The sequence below is a fragment of the Lactuca sativa genome, chromosome 8 (assembly GCF_002870075.4).
Source record: "Lactuca sativa cultivar Salinas chromosome 8, Lsat_Salinas_v11, whole genome shotgun sequence".
Lineage (NCBI taxonomy): Eukaryota > Viridiplantae > Streptophyta > Magnoliopsida > Asterales > Asteraceae > Lactuca > Lactuca sativa.
In genome coordinates, this window is record NC_056630.2 from 16887372 (window position 1) to 16913492 (window position 26121).

A 26121-nucleotide genomic window follows, 5' to 3' on the forward strand; every position below is an offset into this window, starting at 1 on the left:
GCTAAACCTGTAGTCCTTCAACACGACTTCACGGCTTCACCTTGGACGTGGTGGGTTGGGGGCGGACGAGCTGTAGTTTTTTAGTCCTTCTCGTTCTCGACTTCACCTTGGTGGCTTGAATCCTAACCTACAAATTACAAGTAAGCTTCTGAGTTCTGACTTCTCGTCTCAACTTGCCTTAGTCCTTCTCGAATTGCAATTTTTAGTCTTGGTGTGGGTCGTCTATTATGTTCTGTTTTGTGCTTGATTTTCTCAAGTTTCCTTTTAGAAACTTAATTTTGTACAAAATTTTCAAGTTCTGATAGCGTTGAATTAGTTTAGATATAGATCTATAATCCATATGGCTCATGTTTAATAAACATCACAGACATCAGTCTTTTTCCTAAAGAAGAAAACTGCATTTGACTGGTGGTATAGGTTTTGTCCTGATAGCCACGAACACTATTAATCTAGTTGTATTATGCACTTATGCTGATCGGGACTTTAGTACACAACAAAGACATCCTTACATAGAGAAAATTCGTAATCAAGAGGGCTAAGTTTTGAATCATTGTTTTTCTTCCGGGCACCGTTAATCTCTGAACAGGGTAAGTGTAAATAATCAATAGATACGTCAGGCAGTATACTCCACAGAGAATGCTTTGGATGATGAGGTTTTGTGATCTTTTGATCCACTTTAACCAATTGGTTTAAAGCATTGTAGGTATTCGTTAAAATGCATGAATGAGACTGAATATAGAAATGTGGCTCATTAGATTTGCTCCTAATTCAGTATTTCCTGTATCTATAAGGGGAGCTTTTTACTATCATGTATCTTCGTCGGGCATCATTGATGTTACATAAATCAAGAAGGCCGTTTAGCAGCAGCAGCAGCAGCCATGATATTGCCAGCACCATTGATGAGCTTAATAAGGTGCATTTTTAATTATTTCTATAACTTTAAGAATTAAATCTGTTTTTTATTTCTTTGATATCTACACCAGAATGGGAAGATGTCATTGAAGAATTCCATGTATTTATGTATCAAGAGACCTCAAAAAAATTTAGACCATGTTCACTCTACTTATATTATTATATGGGACACTAATGATTGATGAAGTTTGACATTATAGAAACGGGAATTCAGTTAATTATAAAATGTTTGAAAATTTTCAGGAGATGGAATTTGTTTTTGGTGAAGCTCCGCCTACAAGTCTTACTGGTTCCAGTGAAAGTCAACCTATATCCCAAGACTCGGAGATTACACCTGTTGAAAAAATAAAAATGGAAATGGAAAATGAATCAAAACTGAGCCATATTAGTGTGAAAGGTGAAGCTCAAATGGTGGATGTGTCTGACAAGGATATTAGCACGAGAGTTGCAATTGCAAGCTGTAAAGTTATTTTGGGGAAGAAAGTATATGACTTAGTTTCTGCCAACCAGGTTGCAAAGGGAGATGTTCTTAGTGTAGCAAAGATAGCTGGAATAACAGGAGCAAAACAGACTAGTAATCTTATCCCACTATGCCACAATATCAACTTAACTCATGTTGGTGTTGATTTACGATTAAACCCTTGTGATTATTGTGTTGAAATACGAGGGGAGGCTGCTTCAACAGGGAAAACTGGGGTTGAGATGGAAGCATTGACAGCAGTTACTCTTGCTGGGTTAACTGTTTATGATATGTGTAAGGCTGCATCAAAACATATTCAGATTACAGATGTACGATTGGAACATAAAACTGGAGGGAAGAGTGGGGATTGGTCTAGGGAGAAGAAACAATGATTCTTCAGATTATGTATGTTAGTGCTAAAACATTTTTTCAACACCTTGGATTAGGTTGTAGTATCATCAGATATTGTTCTTAGTATTATCATTTGCTAAATCTAAAAGAAATATAAAACCCCTTAGAAATTTTCATCTTATTGCTAAACAGGAAAAATATATGATCTTAAAATCATTCAACAATACAAAAGTTTTAATTAGACCGGAGCAATCTGTGATACCTGTCAGACACAAATTTATACGACAAAAATATGACAAACACAAACACGACACAAATTGTTAAATGTGTTTTGTGTATCAAACACACACACGTCATATAATTAATCCATGTGACTTGTGACAAGCCACGATTAAACATGTTTTTAACTATGTTACATAAAAATACGAATTTAATTTGGTTTTTATACATGTCGTGTCACGTGTTTATACGTGCCGCGTGTCAACACGAATTTAATTTGTGTTTAGAATATTTTAAATATATAAATAATTTGAATATTAGTCAACTTTATAAAAAACAAAAACAAATTATTTAGTTGAGAATTAAAATTTATAAACAAAAAATATATTATAGTTTAATATTTTATAGATAAATTTTTTTAGAAAAAAAAACATATTAAGGCTTTTTATTGAGTGAAACTTTTTGAATCTATTTGAAAAATAGTTTAATAAACTAATAAATGAAAGAAATATAAATAAATAATAAATAATTTTTATTTGTTTTCAGAAAATAACCACACGAATCGCAAGTGGTTAGACTCATCTGTGATTTTATGACTCCAGCTACGATATCACCTTCATGGGCCGCAATTTGGCATATTTTTGGCCCATGACTAGCCTAATATTGTGTAGGCATGAAATGTCTTATTTTTTTTTCTTAAATAATTGCAGGCTTTGTGCTATTGTTATATGCATTTGCTTGATTTGGTTTCTTGAATGCTTTATGGTTCCACTGATTAACTTTATCATTCAATACATCCATTCTAATCAAATAATATGTTTTCAATCAAAGATAGATTTTTCAAAGTCTCTTGCTGATTCTGACATCTGTCTTATTCAAATTTTTTATAAACAGTTGTAGATATTTATTAAATAAAAAATAAGTAAGAAGCTAGTAAAATATTAAATAAAAATATTCTTAATAACCAATCAACCCATTTAATTGTTATTTTTCTATTCCTACTCACAAACCAATCACATGAATTATCAACAATTACTTCAAAAATCATCTTCTTTTTGGCATTATAAAAGATTAATGCATTTCAATATTTCCAAATAGCCCAACAAGTTGTCATCAATATATCATCTAAAGCATTCCTTCTATTTGTAGAAACCAAAGCAATTTACACCCAATGCAAACAACCCCCTAGTCCTTCCCGACTTCACCTTGGAGGCTTAAAACCTAACCTACAAATTACAAGCTTTTTAGTTTTGTTTGACTTCTTGATTGTGCGGTTAATGACGTTGAGATATCAGTGAGATTGCGACGGGATACTGGTTTGAAGACCTAGAAAAAATAACGGGTCTTCAAACCAGTATTCCACCGCAATCTCACCAATATCCTGGGACTGGAACCGAAGCCGGTCCAGTATTCCAAACATCGCTAAGCTCCGCTTCCAGATCCATTTCTTTCCGGTTTAATCTCTTTACCGGCTCGATCCCACTTCATTTTCTGATTTCTTTAACAGCTTAACATAAGATTTCTTTTTTATTTTTTTACAAGTTTAATCTTTTCACATGTTTAATCTCACCTCTCTGATTTCCGGTTTAATCTGTCTACAAGTTTAATCCCTTTGTGTTTATGATATGTAGGGAGTGCTGAACTCAAACAGGTCCGAAATCAGAATTAAAGAACTCGTTGTGCTCAAGTGTTGAACTCAAACCGATCTAGAAATTGATTCATATAGAATTACAGATCTTCGTAAGCTTCTTTAGACCAAGTTAGTAAAATGTATATTTATTTACAACATTCATGTTTATGCTTTTCATGATGCAATAACAGAAGAAGGTACATTATAGTTTCTAGATTGTTTCATTGATCAAAGATTTTGACATAATTTATGGTACCGCTACTTTTGCGTTTTCACACCGCTTTTTCACAACTTCATCGTGGGCCTATTTAAAAAGTATCTTTCTTCTGGGCCAGCCCATCAGCTACTCTTTAGCCCAAAATATGAACGATATTTTTTCTTTTACCTCAATCTCATCAATCACCGATCCAACGTTTTCTTTTTCCTTCTTGCGACTTCCCTCCTGTTCTTGCCTGATCGGCAAATCTCCACCAATAAATTGAGCGACCAAGGCTCTTGACCTCCGACTTGATAAGTAGCATCAAAGTTGTCAATTCTGTAGGCTTCTCTTCCTATATCCTCTTTATGTGTTTCTTTCAAATTAACCTAGGGTTTATTTTCTGGATGACTTAATCATGAATTCTTTTGTTACAAATCGATTTTACCTTGTCGTCGTGCTACTGCTCCTCGTTTTTTGGTCGATTTCAGGTCATCTTGTTTTTGTTGTTTATGTTTTGTTGTACTAATGCATTGCAAGTTGTTATCATTCAAATTGCCTCGTTTGATTCTTTAATTGGGTTTTTAACCAGGAATATGAGGTCTTACATTGAACTTAGACACCCTAGGCCAATTACCCTTGTGATTGTTTGTTAGCTTTATCTATCCATTCTATGTATAGAGTTTAATTTATGTTCTTTAAATGGGTTATATTCTCTGTTGGAATTAGGGTTTAGAGGGTTTATGATGTTTTCCAGTGACTTTCATAACTGAAGTTGCTTCTTTCAGTTGAGTATTGTCGGATGTTTCAGACTAATCTACTTTCAACTTCTTCTCAATCTTTACACTTGCAATGGTCTCAGGATAAGGTTATTCGTATGCCACCATGATTCCCTTTAAGAGTTTAGTATCGGATCCTAACCTAGCATTGGTACCTGTTGCGTATGTTGAGCTAGTTGATCCTTCATAGTGATGCAACAATGATAAATTCAACTAACACGATGCTTGCATCATATATATATCTAACAACATTGTTCTTTTGATATTTGAGCTCCTAAATCTTTGGTACTTCTGAGCATGCAAATTTGTAAGCTGCAAGGACTTGCTATTGCAATACTGCTATTACTTTCCATGATATTACATCACAGGATGAACCTATATACATCCTGTCATGTTGCCTACTTAACTTTAGCATTACTAGAAGCATACATGTGCTTAGTAATATGGTTTACCTGAAGAACAGGTAGAAGGCAAACTTGGTTTTCAAATGACATAGCAGCAGAACAAAAATGTATAAAGTTTTATAAAATTGGAACAAAAATGAATCTTGAGTCGTAAAACCTCTTAATTAGGTTGGAATAAATCTAAAACTTGGTTACTGTTTAATGACATTGTCCCTCTGAAAAAAAATAGATGCCTTAAATGCCTTAAATCTTGATAGGGAAACACCTTATAATGATAAAGTACCAAGAAAAAAAAAAAGTCTTACATGAACAGAAATTCTAAAAAGTTTGTAATTTTCTCATTTCCTTCACTAGAGACCTGCAATCTCTAATCATAGTCTCCCTCTTCTTCTATATGCTCCTCTTTCAATAGAAGCTTTGACAGTTGCTCAATTAGGTTATATAGGCGCCTTCAGTAACTTGTTCTCATTATTTTTAAATCCTTTTTTTTACAGGTTTTAGTTACATAAAAGAGGAGGATGAATTTTGCAGCTTCTTTGTGTAGAAGATTAACCGTTAGCAACCTGGTTACAAAAATTCCTGTCTACAGTTCTGCAAGAGGTACACCTCTTATAACCCTTTTATTTATTTATTGTCTTTCCATTATATTCTTTTAATTGTGATAACATTTTTTTATTATTTTTAACTGAATGATAGATGTAACTGGAGATGGATTAAGCATGATATTCAGACGTTGGGCCACCAAAAAAACAGCAGGGTCAACAAAAAACGGACGTGACTCAAAACCCAAGATGCTTGGTGTCAAGAAGTTTGGTGGCGAGGTTCAACTAAATTTCTAAATTCATATTAAATATTTAAATCATATGTTTTGTTTATTTATTTATATTTGGGAAATACAGAGAGTGGTACCTGGGAATATCATTGTGAGACAAAGAGGCACTCGTTTCCACCCAGGAGATTATGTTGGAATGGGAAAAGATCATACACTTTATGCTTTGAAAGAAGGGTGTGTGAAATTTGAACGCCATAAGCTTAGTGGACGCAAGTGGATCCATGTTGAGCCCAAAGAAGGCCATGTACTTCACCCAATTTACGTGAAAGGTGCACCAGAGTCAAACACCACATCTTAGGTTGGCCTTTTTCTAAAAAAAATTTATAAATCATGTTTAATTAGTTCAACTTGAAAGATTTTTAAGTTTCATTTTGTTGACCTTTTAAATTTGGAATTTTTATTGAATAATTCATTGAGTTTTTGTTGGAAATTGTCAATTACTTGCAACTTGGCAAGTGTTTATTTCAATTGGTCTTTTACATAGACAAATCACTAAAGATATCTAAACATGTTTTATACTACTATACTTTATGCTAACAATCAAGTAGCAAAAAGATGTTCAATAGATTTAACAGTTTCATCACAAAGTGAGCAAATGCATGAGAGAATCGAGTTTTTGTAGGTAATCGATTTAAGTTAATTCCCCAACCTAAAAGGTTTAATATAAAAGGCACAAATTTGTTCAACCTTGTAGAAGCGTCTCTACTAGAAAGAGTTGGAAACTTGATACATTGCCTTGTAGAACTGACCAAGAATCCTTCAAATTCTAAATCAAACATGTCAGAATGATGTGAAAAAAAAAACCAAATAAAAGAAGAAATGAAGTCAATGTGACAAATGTTCACCTAAGGGTCTTTAGCTTACCGGTATCAAGAGTTGACGGGTATGTGCCATTAGCTAAAAGGTGAGGGTTAAAAGTCCCGTTTGAAACGAAATGTGTACACTTTATTGTTGAAGATGAATATCAAACAACTCATGTGTGGCGTATATCCCTATTTTGGGTTTGAAATTATTAGACGGTTTACATTTTGTTCATGTGAATATGTAGAAAATTAAGTGTTAGATATGCTAAATTTGTTTTGTAATCATGCTCTCTTTTATAAAATTTTATTGTTTAAGATGAATATTAAAAAACTCATGAAACCTTCCAAAAAAACCTATAAAAACGGTTTACTATTTGAATATAACCGGAGTGCTGATTGGACATTTTGAATTGAACTATATAATTTGACTGGACATTTTGAATTGAACTATATAATTTGGATATTCGAATTTGTATATTGGTTTCGACTAAAACCAAATTATTATTTTGAATATTATATTTATTTTGGTTACTAAAATGAGAATAGGATAATTAAACAAAACTGATTTCTTATTTATTTATATTTATATTTTTAATAATATTTTTATAACTAGTTATTATTTATTAACTTTTTATTTGTACAAATCGGCCCATTTTAGTGTTTGTCAATTTGAATTAATTTATATATTTTGTTGTAATGTTCTTAAAAACCAAATTGTAAAAACCGTTTCAACTGAATTATGAAAGAGTTGGTGCGTATGGGATATATACTTAATTCAAACTATCCAGGTTCATAGTTTAAAAACTGAAATCAATATGAATTTACTAGATCGGACTAAACCTACTCATTCAAACGAACATTCCTACCCATAAGGCATGTGTCAGCAAAAGGGGAAAAAAACAAGAAAAATATTTGCGTGTTTACGATTGTCATGAAAACGTGCTTTCGTCGTACATATACGTATAAGGGCCCACACAAAGATATATAGAGTTAATGTAAACCGTCTTGTAGGTTTACCTATAAGAGTAGACAAACACGTACATTACACATTGATAGTCAATTATATGTACGGAGCCCGCAACAACTTGTTTTCGTCTTTTCCACATACAACCAAAATTGAATGAGCAAAGCTTTTCCTTGAAACAATACAAGTAGGAGTTTGGGATGGATAAGTTATAAGTTATAAGTCATAAGTATTGTGTTTGGGTTTGAGTTTAGGTTGGCCATATACAGGCTGTCGCCATGCTTCAACTTTGTTAAATTTCAATGCTCATGTCAAAGTTTTGTCTCTATCCATCTTTTTGGTACCTGTATACATTAATGATTAATCTGTTACTTGCTGACAAAAGAACAGCCGGATATCTAACATTTATAACTATATTGATATTGTTTGGTTAATAAAAATATTAAAATGTATGTTGATAGCATTTTAAAAATCATTTCTTTAAATTTGAAAATCCAAATCAATTAGGATAAAAATTAAATTCTTGTTGATCATAATGGCCTCCTTGGTGAACCGTGTTTTGGATCTAAAATAACAATCCTATCTATTTTTCGAGGATATCGTGGCAAAAAAATATATTGAAAAAACTAATCCATTTTTTACTTTATACGTACTATGGGTTACCCTTTTTATATTAGTTTCAGTATAAAGTTTATATAAGTAAGATTTAAAACTCATATATTAATATATCTTTATTATATAGGAAATTGATTTATAACTTTTAATTTTCCCAAAAGTCAACATTAACATCGAAATAATTTTTTTTGGTAAATTCAAATTCTGTAAATCAACATTAATTTGTGATTTTAAAATTGGAAATTTTGGATGGATAAGGAAAGGACAGCTTGAGAATGGAATTGGAGATTGATTTAGAATTAAGGAGATAGTAATCTCAGAGATGTCATTTTAATTACTAAGTATTCATTTGAAATTTCTGTAACTTTTCAAATGTTTTTAGTGATGATCGTAACATTGTTCATTTAACACTAAAATTTGTTAAAATCGAAACTCGGCGTGAAAATTGAAATTTTGTGGTAAAAAAGACCATTAGTGTTAAATGAACCATTAGCAACTTTTCTAATTACTTTTGCTCTAAATTGGTTGTATGACATATAACAAAAAGATTTTCATTTATTATAGTAGATGTATGAACAATATATATATATATATATATATATATATATATATATATATATATATATATATATATATATATATATATATATATATATATATATATATATATATATATACTCTAATAAATGAAGGTTTTTTTTTGCCACATGTCATCTTCTCATTTATTTGGACACATGATATTTTGTAGAATTTTTAAATTTTCTATTTTCCACTTGTCATTTTATTGTATTTTTCATTTTATTAAATTAAAATTTCACATTTAATATGTAAGGTAATATATATGTAAGGTATTTATTAGAAAGGGTTTATACATGTAATGTATTCAATATATTAAAGTCTCATTAATTTTAATAATTCAAAAAATTTATCATTTTTCTTATAAATTCAAACTTTTCAAATTATTAAAATTTTATATTTAATTTTTTTAAATAAACACATATAATACATGGGTCTCACACCTATTATATATATATATATATATATATATATATATATATATATATATATATATATATATATCTTCTCTAATAAATGAATGTTTTTTTTAACACTTGTCACATTCTCATTCATTTTGCCACATGTCATTTTGTGGTTGTTTTGAATTAATTTTTATTCCATATGTAATTTTGTGCTTTACCTATTTTATTAAATTCCATATGGTATTTAAATTTAATAATAAATACATATCAATTTCATTAATGGACTTTCCTTATAATTTCAAATTTTAAAATAAAATCTCATTAATTTGCTTTGATTATTTTATCTAAATGGTTTGTTTAAATTTAAACGAAAAAAAAATTAATTTTAGTAACTCAATATTTTTCTTATTTTTTTTATAAATTCAAATTTCTCAAATGTTTATACATATTTAATTGTTTTAAATACACCCATGTAATACATGGGGCTCAAACCTAGTATGTATATATATATATATATATATATATATATATATATATATATATATATATATATATATATATATATATATATATATATATGAGAAATTAAATATTCTCCTACTTTTTGTTCCTACATATTCTCCTACCCAATGAAATAGTGACATGTGTAACATTTAATGTTAATTTAATGAGATTTTATAATATTTTAAGATAATAATATGACACATGTTATCATTTAAATGCGTAGGAGGATTGGTAGGATTAAAAGGTAGGGGGATGTTTAATTTTCTCATATATATATATATATATATATATATATATATATATATATATATATATATATATATATATATGTAACAACAGCAAAATTCAGGTCAAAATTTAAACTTTTATAAAACCGTAATTGAGTATACTAAGTGGTAAATATCGTAACAAGGTTTTCATACATATAAAGAACACAAAAATCCGAGTTATAACGAGGAAGTTATAACCATTCTAAAATTCCCGACAAAACCGGCAACACCGATTAAACGAAAAACGCGAAGTTTCAATACAATAGTTTTTAGCCTTAAGTATCTAAATGAAAGTTATATATAACATCAAACCGTGAGCGTACATAAAAAGAACGTCCAAATCTGACTTCGTATGAGGAAGTTATGATTTTTCTAAGATTCGGGTACAACAGTAGACAGCTAAAAACTCGAAATAGAGCTCGAGATACTTTTGACCAAAACAACCTAAATGAGAATCGAAGGTCTCAACATTAGTAGCGCAACGGCGAAAAGTCTGACGAAAACGGACATAGGATGAAGAAGTTATGGATTTTTAACGGACTTTTCGTGTCCCGGCCCGTTAAAAATAAATAATTAAAAATAAAGTCAAAATTTGCCGATGAAGTCTAAACGAGAGTTGTAGATGACATTTTCAGCTACGCGTGCATATAAAGAACGTCGAAAATGGAGCTCGTATGCAAAAGTTACGGATTTTACAAGTTCGGGGTCCAAAATCCGAGGCTGTCAGGCCCCCATGACGTGGCACAGCTTGGCCGCGACCCGGCAAGTGACTGAGGGCGTCCAATCAACGTAAGGGGATAAGGCTTGCTCCCCACGACGTGGCCAACCTTAGCCACGACGTGGCACACCAGAAATGCCCCTATAAATAGAACTCTTGGGGTGTCGGGTTTAGGTGCTCCATTCTTCCATCTCTCGTGCTGAAACTCTGCGGTTAAGCTCCCGAAGCCCTCCCGAAGCCCCGGTTTTCACCTTCAAGTCCCGAAGGAAGGTTTTGTGTTCCCGAGATTCCCGAGATTCCCGAGAATCCCGATATTTTCCCGCGTTTCCAACTCTTCCTGTCGAAGTTCTGCTCGATTCTCCTCTCGACTACTTCAAATCAACCACTTCAATCAAGTGAGTTCATACCCCTACAACCACACTTTAAATGCTTTTTAAACACTTTTAGGGGGGAATACAAGTAAACACACAACTATAATCGTGTGAAATATCGACCTTTTGATATACTTTTCATACTGTTGTTTTAACTATCTTATGAAGTCATTATCATGCAAAACACCTCACAACACAACTTTACCCTCTTGTGATACAATATGTTTTATAAATAGAAATAGGTTTTATTTATACATTTGCATACTACATCATATCAAGAGTAACCATTTCAACTATAACATGATGCTTTTACAAGAAAACTCAACTCATCATCATGTTTTTGTAACACGGTAGAAAACGAAATCATTTCATGCGAATGATTTTCATCATATTACTCATGAACTTGTTGTTAGCAATCATGTGATGACATATGGCTTTGTTTGTACCAAACGAAAGTCCCCACCTATAACCAGAGTCTCTTGGAGGGAGAGCGTGACAAGTGTGTATAGATCTATCCAGGGCTGACAACTCCGCACCCTGACTGTTAGCTACAGTCCGTCATTGGGGTGACAAATGTCAACATTAGGTACTACGTCTAGTATGGTTATGAGGAACTCACAACACGCGGAAACAATGACTCATGCACGTAGTAATACATAACTCAATCATGCTTGGGGGGTAATAACTATATTCTAGGGTATTATCGGCATGATCAAAACTCAGGTTAAAACACTTCCACAACTAGTTTTACTTAACAATAAGACTGCACTTCACTTTTAGGAAAATAAGGGATTTTCCTGGTTCAATTACATTCATTTTGTATAATAACGATTTACAACATCATTCTTTTGAGCATGTCATAGTTTCTTATAGCTTACGGTCTTGGTCATTTGAGACTGCATTTCACTTTTAGGAAAATAAGGGATTTTCCTGGTTCAAATACATATAGTACATACAACAATCTTTCAAACTCATTTCATACATCAAATAGAAAATAAGGGATTTTCTGGAAAACATACACGCACTTTCGAATGGCATACATTTTCTCAAAACACCACTTATGAACTCACCAACTTAAATGTTGACACTTTTTCTTTGAAATAACTTGTATTCTCAGGAAACCGCTAGACCAGGTAGCAACTACTTTTGAAGACTAACGCGCTGGCGTTAGTAACATATTTTGGATCACCATATTGTATTTGATTTCTTTTGCAAACATGTAACATATACAATCATGTAAACTTTTCAAATATATTTATATTATGGTGGTGTGTACTTTCTTTACTATTCAATTGTTATGATATTTGACATGACGTCCTCCGCCCCGAACGTTTCCGTCGTTCTGGTTTGGGGGTGTGACAATATATATATATATATATATATATATATATATATATATATATATATATATATATATATATATATATATATATATATATATATATATATATATATATATATATATATATATATTAAACCGGAATAGAAAGAAATGTACAAAACAACCTAAGGAGTAGATTTAGGGCCTTTTCCTCCCAATTATTATTAATCTTTTGATTGGGATTCATCCCCATGAATCAACCCATTTTGCCCCTCCACCCGACGTCGGCCCATCCTCATAGCTAATAAATATATATATATATATATATATATATATATATATATATATATATATATATATATATATATATATATATATATATATATATATTGTATTTGATTTTGCTATATTTATGTTTGTGTGTATGTTTATTGTTGTGATCTTTAATTTTATAAATTAGAAACAGTTAATATCGATAAACCATGAAAGAATTATAACTAAAGTTGTGTTTGGCGCACCACAGCTAGCTTATTTTTTGAGATTTTTATGTTGTCGTGTTTGGTAAGCTAAAAAGTAGCTGATAAGCTAGCTTTTTGAAAAACTACTTAGACTAGTTTTTTAGGAGCTTTTTTAAAATTTTCCAAATGCACCCCTTAATTAATTATAGAAACACATGTCCTTTTATGTAATTTTATATATTTTAGCTAACTTTTCAGCTAGTTTTACCAAAAGTTATTTTTTATAAGCTAGCTTTTCAGCTATCAGCTAGGTTTTTATTTAACAACTAGCTTTTCATCAATCAGTTAGCTTTTAAGTTAACAACTAGTTTTTCATCTAGTCCGCCAAACATAGCCTAAAACGAATCGCTAATTTGTAGTTAAATATGTTTGCCGTTAATTTGTCGGTTTGTGGTTGTTTAATGAGTGTAAAGTGTCAAATCAACGATGGATATTTTCATCTTAAATTGGGATGTTCCATAATTAACTAATCTTGTCGCTCAAAAATTAGCAACCAACGTATACTCACAGGATAATTTTATGATCTGTTTCATGAATTGATGATGTCTGAACTCCTTTTTTGTAGTGTTAATTGGTTTTATATATATCCCTCTTTATTAAAACTTAAAAATGATAGTAATTCACAATCAAGTTTAAAAGTATCATTAAAAATAAGAATGCTACTAATGTTTTTTTTTTGGGAGAAGTCCACTAGAATATAGATGACTGGAATGGTGGCCAATTGCCAATTGGTGTGTTCTTGTAGAAAACTAGCATGTGAAGAAGTTGAGGTTTGAAACATAAAAGAAACCGCAAGTTGATTAGCTATGGTAGCTGTTAGGTATAGCATATGGTACTTTATTGTTAATTATTCGACTATATGTACTAGAGTAGTTGTTGACGAAATTTAAGTTAAGTTTCCAAAGCAATCACTCATAAAGAAAAAGGCATATATGCAGAACAATTGAAAAATGCAACTAGGTTAAAAGTAAGAGATTATAAGGATAATTTTTAGACTAATTGACAACGAATAATCTTAACTTTTCAGTTTTGGTCTTAATTAGTTTCGGCATTTGTATAGTTTGTCTGGTTATACTACAATATAGTCTTGTATTAGTAGTTGAATTACTAGCCTTTGACTTAACATATTCCTTGTGGGAGGCCATGGCGCTAATTTTTTTTTTACCATGCCTTCTAGAAAAGGTATTATTTAATCTTAGGAGTTAAATAAATGGTATTATTTTATTAATGCTAACATTAATGCATGTAAGAGTCTCGTACCAAAATAAAAATACTACATGTTCACTATTCACTAACATGTCATTTAATTACGTTGATTGTACCCCGTTGAGTTACAATTAAAATGAAACCGGGCTTTGAAATAAGAAGAATTAGGTCGATTCTAATCTTCAAAGTGTTCATCAATACTCTCTGTACTTCTCAAATATAATTGATTCACCTTTTAAAAATTCTTACTTAAGAGTTAAAACCATCAATAGATAGGTGAAAACAACAACAGCACAAATTATCGCATGCCATATATCAAAATGATTAACTTATTTCCCAGAATAACTACTTATTCATATTGTAAATTATTTAGATTAAATTTCTAATTTTCTAGAAGTCTGAGAAAGTATATCATAAAGTAATGATTAATGATAATGGCTGAAGGGATCTAAAAGTAAAAGTTTATATGCAAGTTGCTCCTTCTACTTGCATGCTCCCCCCAACCAAATTCAAACTAATTGCATGCAACTTGCAATCGCATTCCCAATCCTCACATATACATACATTATATATATATATATATATATATATATATATATATATATATATATATATATATATATATATATATATATATATATATATATATATACACGGTACGTACCACAGTGTCGGTTCATTAAAAGAATCAAGCAATGCTTTCCTCAGTTCAAGTCCAAAGAATTCAAGAAAACAACAACCTCAAAAACACCGTGAACCACCGCAATCATTCCTCTACCACCACTACCATACGGAGAGTTACACCTTCTGTTTACCTCCCCGAAGACCTCCACCACCACCACACTCACGCGGTGGGTCAAAACCAGTGTTCTTCCACAATAACCTTGTCGATCTCCGCCCCCATGGAAACTGTCTGGTCGGTCGTCCGTCGCTTCGACAACCCACAGGCGTATAAACATTTTCTTAAGAGCTGTCACGTCATCGTCGGAGACGGTGGCGTGGGATCCGTAAGGGAGGTCCAAGTGGTGTCGGGGTTGCCGGCCGGATCCAGCATGGAGCGGCTTGAGATCCTTGATGACGAACGCCATGTCATGAGCTTCAGCGTCGTCGGTGGAGACCATCGCCTGAAAAACTACCGGTCTGTCACCACGCTCCATTCTTTACCGACGTGTGGCGGAAACACCATCGTCGTGGAGTCGTACGTTGTGGACGTGCCACCAGAGAACACCAAGGAAGAGACGTGTGTGTTCGTCGATACCATTGTACGATGTAACCTGCAGTCACTCAAGCAAATGGCTGAAAATTTAACCCATAATTAGTTACTCTACATTTTATTGGACAACTTTTTAGCTAATTGGTCATTGGTATAATTTTCTTATGTTTTTTCGTGGGATTTTTATCAGGTTGGTATTTCATGGTGTAATGTTATGAAATATCCTAGATTACTCTCATGTTTAATAGAATATTATGTTCCTTCTTTCATTATTAGTTTTAATGTTTAAAAATGAAAATGTAACTAGATTATGACCTGGGTTAAATACGGGGAACATAAATTAAATACATATTACATTAATAGGTGACATTGTTTTAGGTGGAATTTTAATAAAAAATGTTAGTTATATTCATTTTTACAGTTTTTGGACAAAACTTATTAAATAAAATTATTTAATGTTTATATTAGAGCAATTTGTTTTTTTTAATACAGTAATTTTTAACATGAATGATCCATGTGATCTTTGTTTTATCACAACAAGATGTGACTTCTTGATTAAAACATGTTGCGTAATAGCTTTATGAATTAACTTTGTTCGGTGTACCAACCCCCATGAATTTTATATGATTCTTTTCATATTGGCCCTGTAAAATCAAAAGCAACAATAAGTTGTTATATGTACCAGCAACGTTAAATTTTGCAAAGAAATTTGATAAACATTAAAGTTAAAGAGCATTGTCATAACTATAAATATCAAATTCAAATATTTTAATTTGGTTAAGATGGCATAAGCAATTTGATCTAAAAATGGAAAATGTATAAGTGAAACACAATCAAAAGTATTTATTTGTAAATGTAAACGTTAGTCTTCGCCTCTCTTTAGCATCATTGTAATGAGTTTTATTATTTGAATATAAAATTATAGGATATCATTAATATCTAAAAATAATAATATTTTAATGGTAAATATTTACTAATAAATTTATGAATAATTTCACAAGGATTTATTAATAATTGTTTCAGAACGGTTACAAAATTAATAAAAGTTTACAATTTCATAAAAAATGGTAGTTTTCTAATATTTATATTGAAGTTGTAATGAATAACATTGTAATAATGTTGACAAATTTACATTCAAACGAAATAATAGAGTAAAATATTATTAAATTTCTAAATTCATATGAGTTTAAACCAAAAAGGCAAATAGATGAATAATTTAACATTTTACAAAACCCAAAATGTATTCAAATGATCAAAATTCTAACCCAAAAATGAATAGTATGAAACAAAGTCATCAAAAATCAAACCCCAAAACCAAATAGTATGTAAACAAAATATGAGATTAATAGTATTCAAATCATTCAACTACTCAAACAACATCATGAAAATCATATATTATTTTTCTTGTTTTGGAATTAACAGTTCTGACCTGCCTTCTCTAGAAGTACGATATGCCATTGATGTTGATGGTCATTTGTTTGAGGACATTGTTGTCAGATTATCAACGTCGTAAACATCTCCCAGCATGCATTTTAATTCTTCATGTCCATACACTTTTTTAAAGGATGTCCATTTAGTTAGTGGACTTGTTGCAGTGCATTTATCAAGATTCAAAGCGGGTGTGATGTTATCACCAGTAAACGAAATAACATCCTAAATGTGGAAAATAAATTCATATGTCAATCTAGAAGTTAATAATAATTTAAAGTATTTAACATATTAGTTTTAGTTATATTATATTTAAAACATTCTAATTTAATGTGTCTTGAAATCCGAATTCTACTAATAAAATGTTAAATAAATCAGATTATGGTTCCTATATTTTTAGTACATAGAAATATGTTAGTTGATCAACCGAAATATAAAAAAAAAAAGAAATTTAATAAGTGCAGTGTTTGTAGCATTCTTCGTAAAAGAATGTTTCATGTTTGATGTTAAATTTTTTTTTTCTAATTCAATAATGATTGTATTATCAACAATGAAGTTTGAGATTGCATAACCATCAATTTTGTTCTCCAAATTATAATGTAAAACTTGAATTTTGAACACCAACTTTTTATCCAAAAGTACATTCAAAGAAGATGGATAAATCTCCATATTACCCTCTTAAAATTTAAAAAAAATGGTTATAAAAATCAATAGACAAAAGTAAAAAATTAGTATTATATAAATGAAGTTAATATCAATAACCTCGTTAAACTTTTGAAGCAACTCTTGTGCGGTTTTTTCTAGAAGTTTCTTTGCATCATGATCAAATATTGTAAGTAACACCACATCGGTAAAGTGTTGTACTCGAATGATGATTTTGAAACTAAAATCATTAATATAAACAAATTCAGTAAAATAAAAATAGAAAATTTAACTGAAGAGTATAATAATATGTATAAAAAATTTCTTAAAAACCTTAAAACAATAATAAAAAACTTATTTATCTTGCTTTTGGTCCGTTCCACGAGTTTTGTCATTATGCATTAAAATAACTTTTATGGCTTTCTCTTAACAAACATAGGTCAACACACACACACACACACACACACACACACACACACACACACATATATATATATATATATATATATATATATATATATATATATATATATATGGATATAAATTTGTTTTTATAACTAAAAGAATAAAACTAATATGCTTAAAGTAGATTAATAATTTTATTTTTGACCTCTCAATAGGAATAAAGTAGAAATAAGAGGTAATAAGAATAGAGTAAATACAAGAGATTGGAGAAGAAGAAGGAGAACACGGTAAACAAAGAACTTTGAAAAAAGAATAAAAGAATAAGACCGCTAAAAAAGAAACACTGTAAATCATATGATTCAATCTAAAATCGTAAGAATAACAACTTCAATGTAATCGTATATATAGGTTGTTTTCCAATAAGGAAATCATTATCTTCCAAAAAAATGGGATCCTAAGATATCATCTTGGAGAATTTTGGTTATTCATCTGAAAAAAAAATATATCGTTTTTATGAGTCAAAATTTCAAATTAATTGACTTTCTTAATTAATAAGTTTTAAATTCAAAACCATTATCTCAAATTGATTTCCTTTACGTGGGATATACTGATAGATAAATTATGAATAATGTTGACTTTAATTTTGAATCTTAAATATTTTACAGATTTAATGGGATTAGATTAGCTTTTATATGTTAATAACTAAATTATTTATATGCTTATTTAATGGGTTTTTTCAAAAAATAAAATAACTAAAAACTAAACGGGTTTGAATTTTGAAGTCAAAAGCTATAAATAATGGCGTTAAATTAGGAACAATATTAATTAGAGAAACTGATATCTAATAAATAAATAGAATGATATGTGGTAATTGATAATATAATTGCTGAATTTAAAGATTCTATAATTGAATCTTATTGTGTTTGAATTCTATTTAAAGAAGATGATGTAAGCAATTTGATCTAATGATGGAAAACATATGATTGAAATTCAATAAAGGATCCTGATTGCTTCATTGGTGAATTAAGGGTTCTCTTTTAATAATTTTTAAAGATAACTGAATTATTTATATGTTCATTTAATGAATTTTTTCAAAAAGAATAAATAAAAACTAAACGGGTTTAGATTTTGAAACCAAAAACTATAAATAAGGGAGTTAAATTAGGAACAACGTTAATTTGAGAAACTGATATCTAGTATATAAATAGAATGATATGTTGTAATTGATAATATAATTGTTGAATTTAAAGATTCTATAATTGAATATTATTGTGTTTGAATTCTATTTAAAGAAGATGATGTAAGCAATTTGATCTAATGGTGGAAAACATAGGATTGAAATTCAATTAAAGGTCATGATTGCTTCATTGGTGAATTAAGGGTTCTCTTTTAATAATATTTAGAGACGCCGTTAAAAAAAATGAGAATTATTTTTAACTTCAAAAACTACAATTGGTACATCACACCAAACTTATAACACTACAACAAAAGAAATATTCACCCACTCCCTTATACTACATGAGTAATGTTTTTTTTTCCTTTGAACTCTTTAATTGTCATCGTACAATGAGTGAGATGGCAAACGGGCAACAAGCTGTGCCGCTAAGCCTTTTTGAATGGTAAAGCTAATTTTTTTAAAGACTACATCCGAAGATCTAGGGGATATAACATTACTATGCATGATTCGTTGTACTCTTTTAAGAAACTCTACTGCATCCGGTGCGAGGAAACCAAACGTATCAAATGCAAATGGAATGAACACGTGTTGATTTTCCAGGCACGATCTCTCATGTTTGATGACTTTGCTTGTGGCTGCTTTTAAAGCAGCATGTCCCGCTGTGAAACCCCCAGCCCTCAGGCCCACGAGATGGGATACCCCTGTAAGATCCACACATGCGTGTTTCCCACCGACCCATCCAAAAATCAAAACGTCAGCCGATTTGAGGGTTGACCTTCCTTCTGTCGGGTCAGTCAAGAAATTAAAGCCTCTTTTTTAGCGGAAACCCCGACACGCTTAAATATGTCAAACAAGACATCCCTAACCAAATTAATGGTTTTTTCCCACGGTTTTTCCACGACATCAAATTTATGGGAAAATGCCCTTAGGTAACCTTTTCCCTAGAATCACCTACATATATAATAGGTACAATGACGTATAGGCCCTATAATGTTTCTAGGGTTGACCCATTTAGCCACTTAACTTATTTTGTGGCTTAATAAGGGAACAAATTACTCTTTGTTGGGTCGATTAAGTCCTTATTTCAATTTTGAAGGGGTTTGTCGGTCATTTTAAGTCCACCTCCTTCTACTAACACCACATCGGATGCTGACTGTGATTTTTGTCTAATGTCATGTCATTAATTAGTCGCCTCCTTCTTAATGTCGGTATATGCTTTATAAAAGAGCCCTTTTACATCCACTGTTCAACACTTCATTAGTAAACCCTTTTTTGTGAGCTGCTTCTCAATTTCTCAAGCATGGAACCCATATTCTTACAAGTAGATGTCCACTTCCAAGGAATGTTCGCCAGAAACCCCATACGCTACACCGGTGGAATTACTCAGAGGTTTTCGGACATCGATTTCGCAGGAATGGACAAGGATGGGTGTGTTGCGTTCATCGAAAGGTTCACTGGGGAAAAGTGTGAGAATCTCTATTACTGCCATCCTGATATTGATTTTCCAAAATGTTTGACTCTAATTTGCAATGACCCCGATTATTACGACTCCGTAGCAATTGCATATGAATGTGGTGTTATACTCCCTATGTATGTAGACCATTTTAGGAATAGTAACATACAGGAATGGTTAGATGAACACAAAGACGAGTTTGTTGGTAACGTTGAGGAAGAAGTACTTGATGGTGCAGGACTGGTTAAGGAAGTTGCACCAGGGCATCGGGATGTGGGTGACACAAACGATGAGGAAGAGAATGGCGACGATGATGACGATGAGGATGAGGATGTCGATGGCGATGAGGATGACCATCAGAAGCCTCATTTTTTTTATAAAGGGTAATGAGATTCAGGTAGAGATGGGTGAGAAAGTAGGTGCAGGTGAGTTTTTCGAAGAAGACATGGGTGACAATGAAGATGTTTATCCCGAATTGCCAAACATTTTCAATGATAATAAATTGGAAGGAGCAGGAACCTGTTTTAGGTATGAGGTTTGAGAGTCCTAAGCAATTGAAACACATGCTTTGTAACTATGTTGTCGTGAATGGTTATCAATTATGTTTTGTTAAGAATGATACTAGACGATTACTTGTCAAATGTTGTGATGGCAAATGTACTTTTAGGCTTTGGGGTTCTTGGATGAGTGAAGATAAGTCTTTCCAGATAAAATCTCTTATCGGTGAGCATAATTGTGCAAAGAATTTCAAATCCGGATCAATTGTGACTTACAAATGGATATGGACCCACTTTAAGCACTAATTTTATAACAATCAAAAGATGAGCGTCCGAATGCTTAGAGAGGAGGTAAAAAACGATTTTGGGATTAATGTGAGTATGAGTCAGTGTAGGAGAGCCAAGAAGTACGCATTGAGTCTAGCTGAAGGGACAATAACTGAGAATTATGCAAGATTATTGTCATATGGTGAGGAGATTAGAAGATCAAATCCTGGATCCACAGTTAAAATTTGTGTTGATTCAATGCCTGCTGGTAAGAATTATTTCAGCAAAATATACATATGTTTTGCTTCAGTAAAGGAGGGATGGAAGGGAGGATGTAGGAGGATCATTAACCTGGATGGTTGTTTTCTGAAAACTTTTTGTCAAGGGGAGTTGCTTTGTGCTGTGGGTAGAGATGCTAACAATGGAATATTCTCGATTGCTTGGGCAGTTGTTTCTGTGGAAAACAAAGAGAATTGGAAATGGTTCTTAGAAACTTTTTCAGAAGATTTGCAATGTTGGAATGATGGTGTAACGCCCGCAAATCCGGGCTAGTCAAATTAGAGGCAATAGGGGTCGAAAACGACTTTTCGAGAAAATATTATTTAGAATAAATAATCTTAACCAAGTTGTAGATTATGTCACAAGGTTTCCGTACATATAAGGAACGCCGAAATCCGAGTTATAACGAAGAAGTTATGACCCGTCGAAGTTTCGCGACAGAACCGGCACGATACCGGGAAGCGTAAATAGTGAATTTACGATAGGGCGAGATTTAGCCTTAGCGATCTAAACGAAAGTCGTAGAATATGTTAAACTAAGAACATCGATAAAAAGAACGCCCAAATCTGACTTCGTATGAAGAAGTTATGATTTTTCGAAGTTTCGGATTAGCAGTGTACAGCCCGAAATTCGAATATTAGATCGAGCAATTTTAGCCGACACGACCTAAACGAGAATCGAAGATCTCGTTGAGAGTAGTGTAACGAGAAAAAGATGGGCGAAAACGGATGTCGGATGAAGAAGTTATGAGGATTTAACGGAACAATCGTGTCCCGGCCCGTTAATAATATAAAAATTAAAATCGAGCCAAAATTAGCCGACGAAGTCTAAACAAAAGTTGTAGAGTACGTTCCCACCTTCGCGTGGATATAAAGAACATCAAAAACGGAGTTCGTATGAGAAAGTTACGAATTTTTAGAGATTAATCTTGAATTTGCGAAGGCTGATAAGGAATTGATGACGTGGCGCATTGTGGGTCGTCCATCGCTGATCAGACCTCGCTTCGGATGAAGAACACGTCACCCTCGCTTACGCCCGAGGTGGCGCCCTTATCCAATGGTTACGCCCCGCGTAGGTCCGAGGTACGCCCAGCGTACCGAGGCCTCGCAAGGCTATAAAAAGGGGCCGAGATTTCTTCATTTTTCACACCTTTCTTCACTCTCTCTCTAACTTCATTCTCTCTCTAAGTGTTCTAAACACCCCCAAACCCTAGGGAACCTCCCTAGCACCCTAAGGAAGCCCCGAGGCTCCCGGAGTCCCGAGAAAAAGGAGTTTTTCGGTTTCGAAACGCTGCTCCAATTAAGTCCCGGTTTTCGATAAAATTCGCTGTAAGTATGCTACGCTTACGCAATTTTTAATATAGCTTTCAAATAATTATAGGAATGTTATTAGGTCCTTAAAATAATTGTTTGGGCTATTATTATGAGTTATATTGAGCGTTATTAACGCTTAATAATACTCGGACTAATGAATTTGTCGCGGTTATCGTTAGAATAAACCCTAGTGGTATCGATACTAGGTTTTATCGAAGGAATATCGTTTTGAGAGTACCGAAGCGTTGTCCGAGTGCTGAGTCATCACCTAATCAAGTGAGTGCATAGTCCCTTTCATCTTACACATAGATATGAAGTATTTTAATATAAATTACGTGCTATGTGTGCATATTGTTTGAATACTTGTTGTCTATGCTGGATGAATGATTTATACATGTTTTAAATGATTTAAACTGTATATTTATTTTATATCTACAAATATGTTGGGATAAAACATGGGTAGATGAAATAGTTGGTGAGTGATGAAATAAAATAAGGAGAGATAGGTGATGATAGGAAGGTGATGATAGATAGGTGATTATGAATCGGTGATGTAGGATACTACAACCTTGTCCGACAATTGGAGATGTAGTCATCTACCAGAGTATAGATGGCGACCACGGACTATTATAGACAACCCCGTGGAAACACCAGCAGGCTAGTAACCTGTAGGTGATGAATTACGAGTTCAGGCGATGTTGTAACTACGTATTCATGCGATGATAGTCTAACCCTTATTATGAATTACGAGTCCAGGCGATGTTGTGGCTACGTATTCATGCGATGATAGACTAACCCTTATCATGATTTGCAAGTCCAGGCAATGTTGTGGCTGCGTAATCATGCAATGATACCCTAACTCTTGCTAGACACATATTGAGGGAGTAATCCCCGGATTAGTATTGTCTATGCAATGTAGGCGATGATCCTTAGGTAAAGTTCGTAGGAACAATCATATAAGGAAATACGATGTAAGGAGATGAGAAGTAAATATGATATAGGAGATGACCCTTGAGATAATATCTTTAGGGAAGACTAAAAGAAGATAATGGGGATGGGTAATTGGGTTGATTGTTTGATTGTTTAAACATAATAACTATATTACTGTGGGTTGAAAACTCTATGTACTCACAAGGTTTCCCAACCTGACCCACTCAGTTTATTTACATCACAGGTGGCGATATGAAGTGACATTACACTGAGAGATTTAAAGAGATGTAGATCACTATTGTAAATAATTGTAAGTTATGTTTATGATTATGTTTCTGTATTAACGATGACATCCCAAACGTTTTAAGATGAATAAAAATACGTTTCTTCGAAAATGTTTTAATAACGTATTTATCGTGTTTTTCTGGGAACAAATTCCGCAACATTTTTATGAAAATAAGTACTCTGATTTTTACAAAGCATAAACTCTGATTTTTAATGTTATATATAGTATAGGGTGTATTTTACACTTTTAAAATACTAGGTGGTCAAATTTAACAATTATACTTTTAATTCAATTAAATTTTAAACCTAAACTTTTATGGATTTATTAAACCTCCTTTAATTATACACCTTAATTAATTAATAAAACCATAAGGGTGTGATTTGAACTTTTTCAAAACAATACTAGGGTTTTAGAATTTAACATTCCTAATTAAACTTTTAATCAACTTTTAAATTCCAAAACTTGAGGGCAAGTTTTGAAACATTTCAACACATTAGGGTTTAGAATTTAAATATACATCAAAATTAAACCATCTAATCAAAATTTAAATTCCAAAACTTGAGGGTAAGTTTTGAAACCTTTTTTCAAAACATTAAGGTTTTAACTATTTAAATTTCAAAACAACAAAACTTTTGGGTTCAAATTTAAACTATAAAACCTAAGGGGAAAATATGAAACTTTTCATAACAACAAGGATCAAATAACAAATAATATAAATTAACATTTAATCACATAATTATCCATATTTGATTTACTTAATGATTTCTTGCAAAACAATTTATCAATTTAGGCAAAATAATCAATCAATTATCACATAAGGAAACAATTATCTTATTAATTGATAAATATCTTCAATTAGATCAAAAATATAGTCATATATATCAAAAAATCGGATTTATATTGATCTAATATGATAAGGTAACTATCTATAAGCAAAAACAGCAAGAAATCGCGAAATAACCTCCATCTGACGAGTTGACTCGTCGAGTCAGGCTTGGACTCGTCGAGTCACCTTGGACTCGGAGAGTTCAGCTATGGACTCGGCGAGTCCAGCCTCCAGAAACCCAAAAAACGAATTTTCGAGTTATACAATGCATCAATACAATTGAAACCAAGCTAGGCTCTGATACCACTGATGGGTTTTGGTCATAAGACATCTTATGTGCTCATACAAACCCTAATGCTTGGATCTAGGTTTCTCTATTGTACATGCTTTGAATCCAAGACTATAAACCCTAATTCTAGCATATGGGAATCAATATTAACATATAATTAGGTTTATGATATTACCTTGATTGTTATGTAGCAATAACAATCCCAATTCCTCCTTGAATTGACCTTGGAAGGCTTAGAGTCACAAGTGTCACTCCTCTAATGGTTCACAAACACCATAAGCAAGAGGATGAAGAGGAGAGAGGATGGAGGCTGCCCAAAAACGTGTGAAACCCTAGCTAGATGCTTAGCCACGTTTTTGGTCCTTAAGGGATCTATATATAGTGAGGCTATTAGGGTTATCTAACATGGAAACCCTAATTTAGTTGCTTAAGCCCTAAGCAACCCATAGACTCCTTTAATCAAGCCCTTGGACGATTTCCTTATGGGCTTCCCATAAGAATTTGTCCACCTCTTGATTTAAGACAATCCATGGCCCAAATTGCAATTATCTTATAATTACAATTCCAGTTCCTTAAGTTTAATTAATCTCTTTTAGTCACAAAACTAATTACCAATTAATTATTGACTAATATTAATTAAACAATATGATTTCTCCTTTAATATATTATTCCCATAATATATTAATAAATCATATTTAATCCTTTCTCTCCATAATTCATCCTATCAAGTTGCTTTGGTGAAGGCAACCCAAAAGGACCATGCACCATCGGGTCAAGTACATACCAAAATAGTTATGGACTTAGACATTAATCCAACACGAAGGTGTTGGGTTTCATTGCTCATTTCTTCTCTTTCTCTCTCTCTATCTCTCTCTCTCTCTCTCTCTCTCGCGCCGAAGCTCTGCGTTTAAACCCCCCGAAGCCCCAGTCTTCATACTCAAATTCAGAAGGAAGGTTTTTCACTCTCGAGACTCCCGAGATTCCCGAGAAATTCAACTTTCCCTAGTCGAAGTTCTGCTCAGTTATCGTTTCACATTCTTCTATCTATCATGTGATTTCATACC

The 26121-nt window shown here is 32.2% G+C and overlaps 3 protein-coding genes across 5 annotated transcripts; all 3 read left to right on the top strand.

Moving 5' to 3' along the window:
• On the top strand, positions 1-1893 carry LOC111919683 (cyclic pyranopterin monophosphate synthase, mitochondrial). 3 transcript variants are annotated; one of them, XM_023915262.3, is made up of 3 exons: positions 1-140; positions 773-913; positions 1156-1893. In XM_023915262.3, exons 2-3 carry the CDS (start codon positions 809-811, stop codon positions 1762-1764), a joined length of 714 nt encoding a protein of 237 aa, XP_023771030.1. In that variant the 5' UTR covers positions 1-140; positions 773-808; the 3' UTR covers positions 1765-1893. The 3 variants fall into 3 exon arrangements, with proteins under 3 accessions (XP_023771030.1, XP_023771029.1, XP_042753574.1); XM_023915261.3 differs by having other exon boundaries at positions 792-913; XM_042897640.2 differs by having other exon boundaries at positions 11-140; positions 704-913.
• A 2061-nt stretch (positions 1894-3954) lies between these two features.
• On the top strand, positions 3955-6213 carry LOC111919685 (uncharacterized). Its single transcript, XM_023915263.2, has 4 exons — positions 3955-4109; positions 5446-5551; positions 5648-5772; positions 5851-6213. Exons 2-4 carry the CDS (start codon positions 5470-5472, stop codon positions 6079-6081), a joined length of 438 nt encoding a protein of 145 aa, XP_023771031.1. The 5' UTR covers positions 3955-4109; positions 5446-5469; the 3' UTR covers positions 6082-6213.
• Positions 6214-14710: 8497 nt separating this feature from the next.
• Positions 14711-15534, top strand: LOC111919686 (abscisic acid receptor PYL4). The gene has a single exon (XM_023915264.3). It carries the CDS (start codon positions 14748-14750, stop codon positions 15369-15371), a length of 624 nt encoding a protein of 207 aa, XP_023771032.1. The 5' UTR covers positions 14711-14747; the 3' UTR covers positions 15372-15534.
• Positions 15535-26121: the final 10587 nt, after the last annotated feature.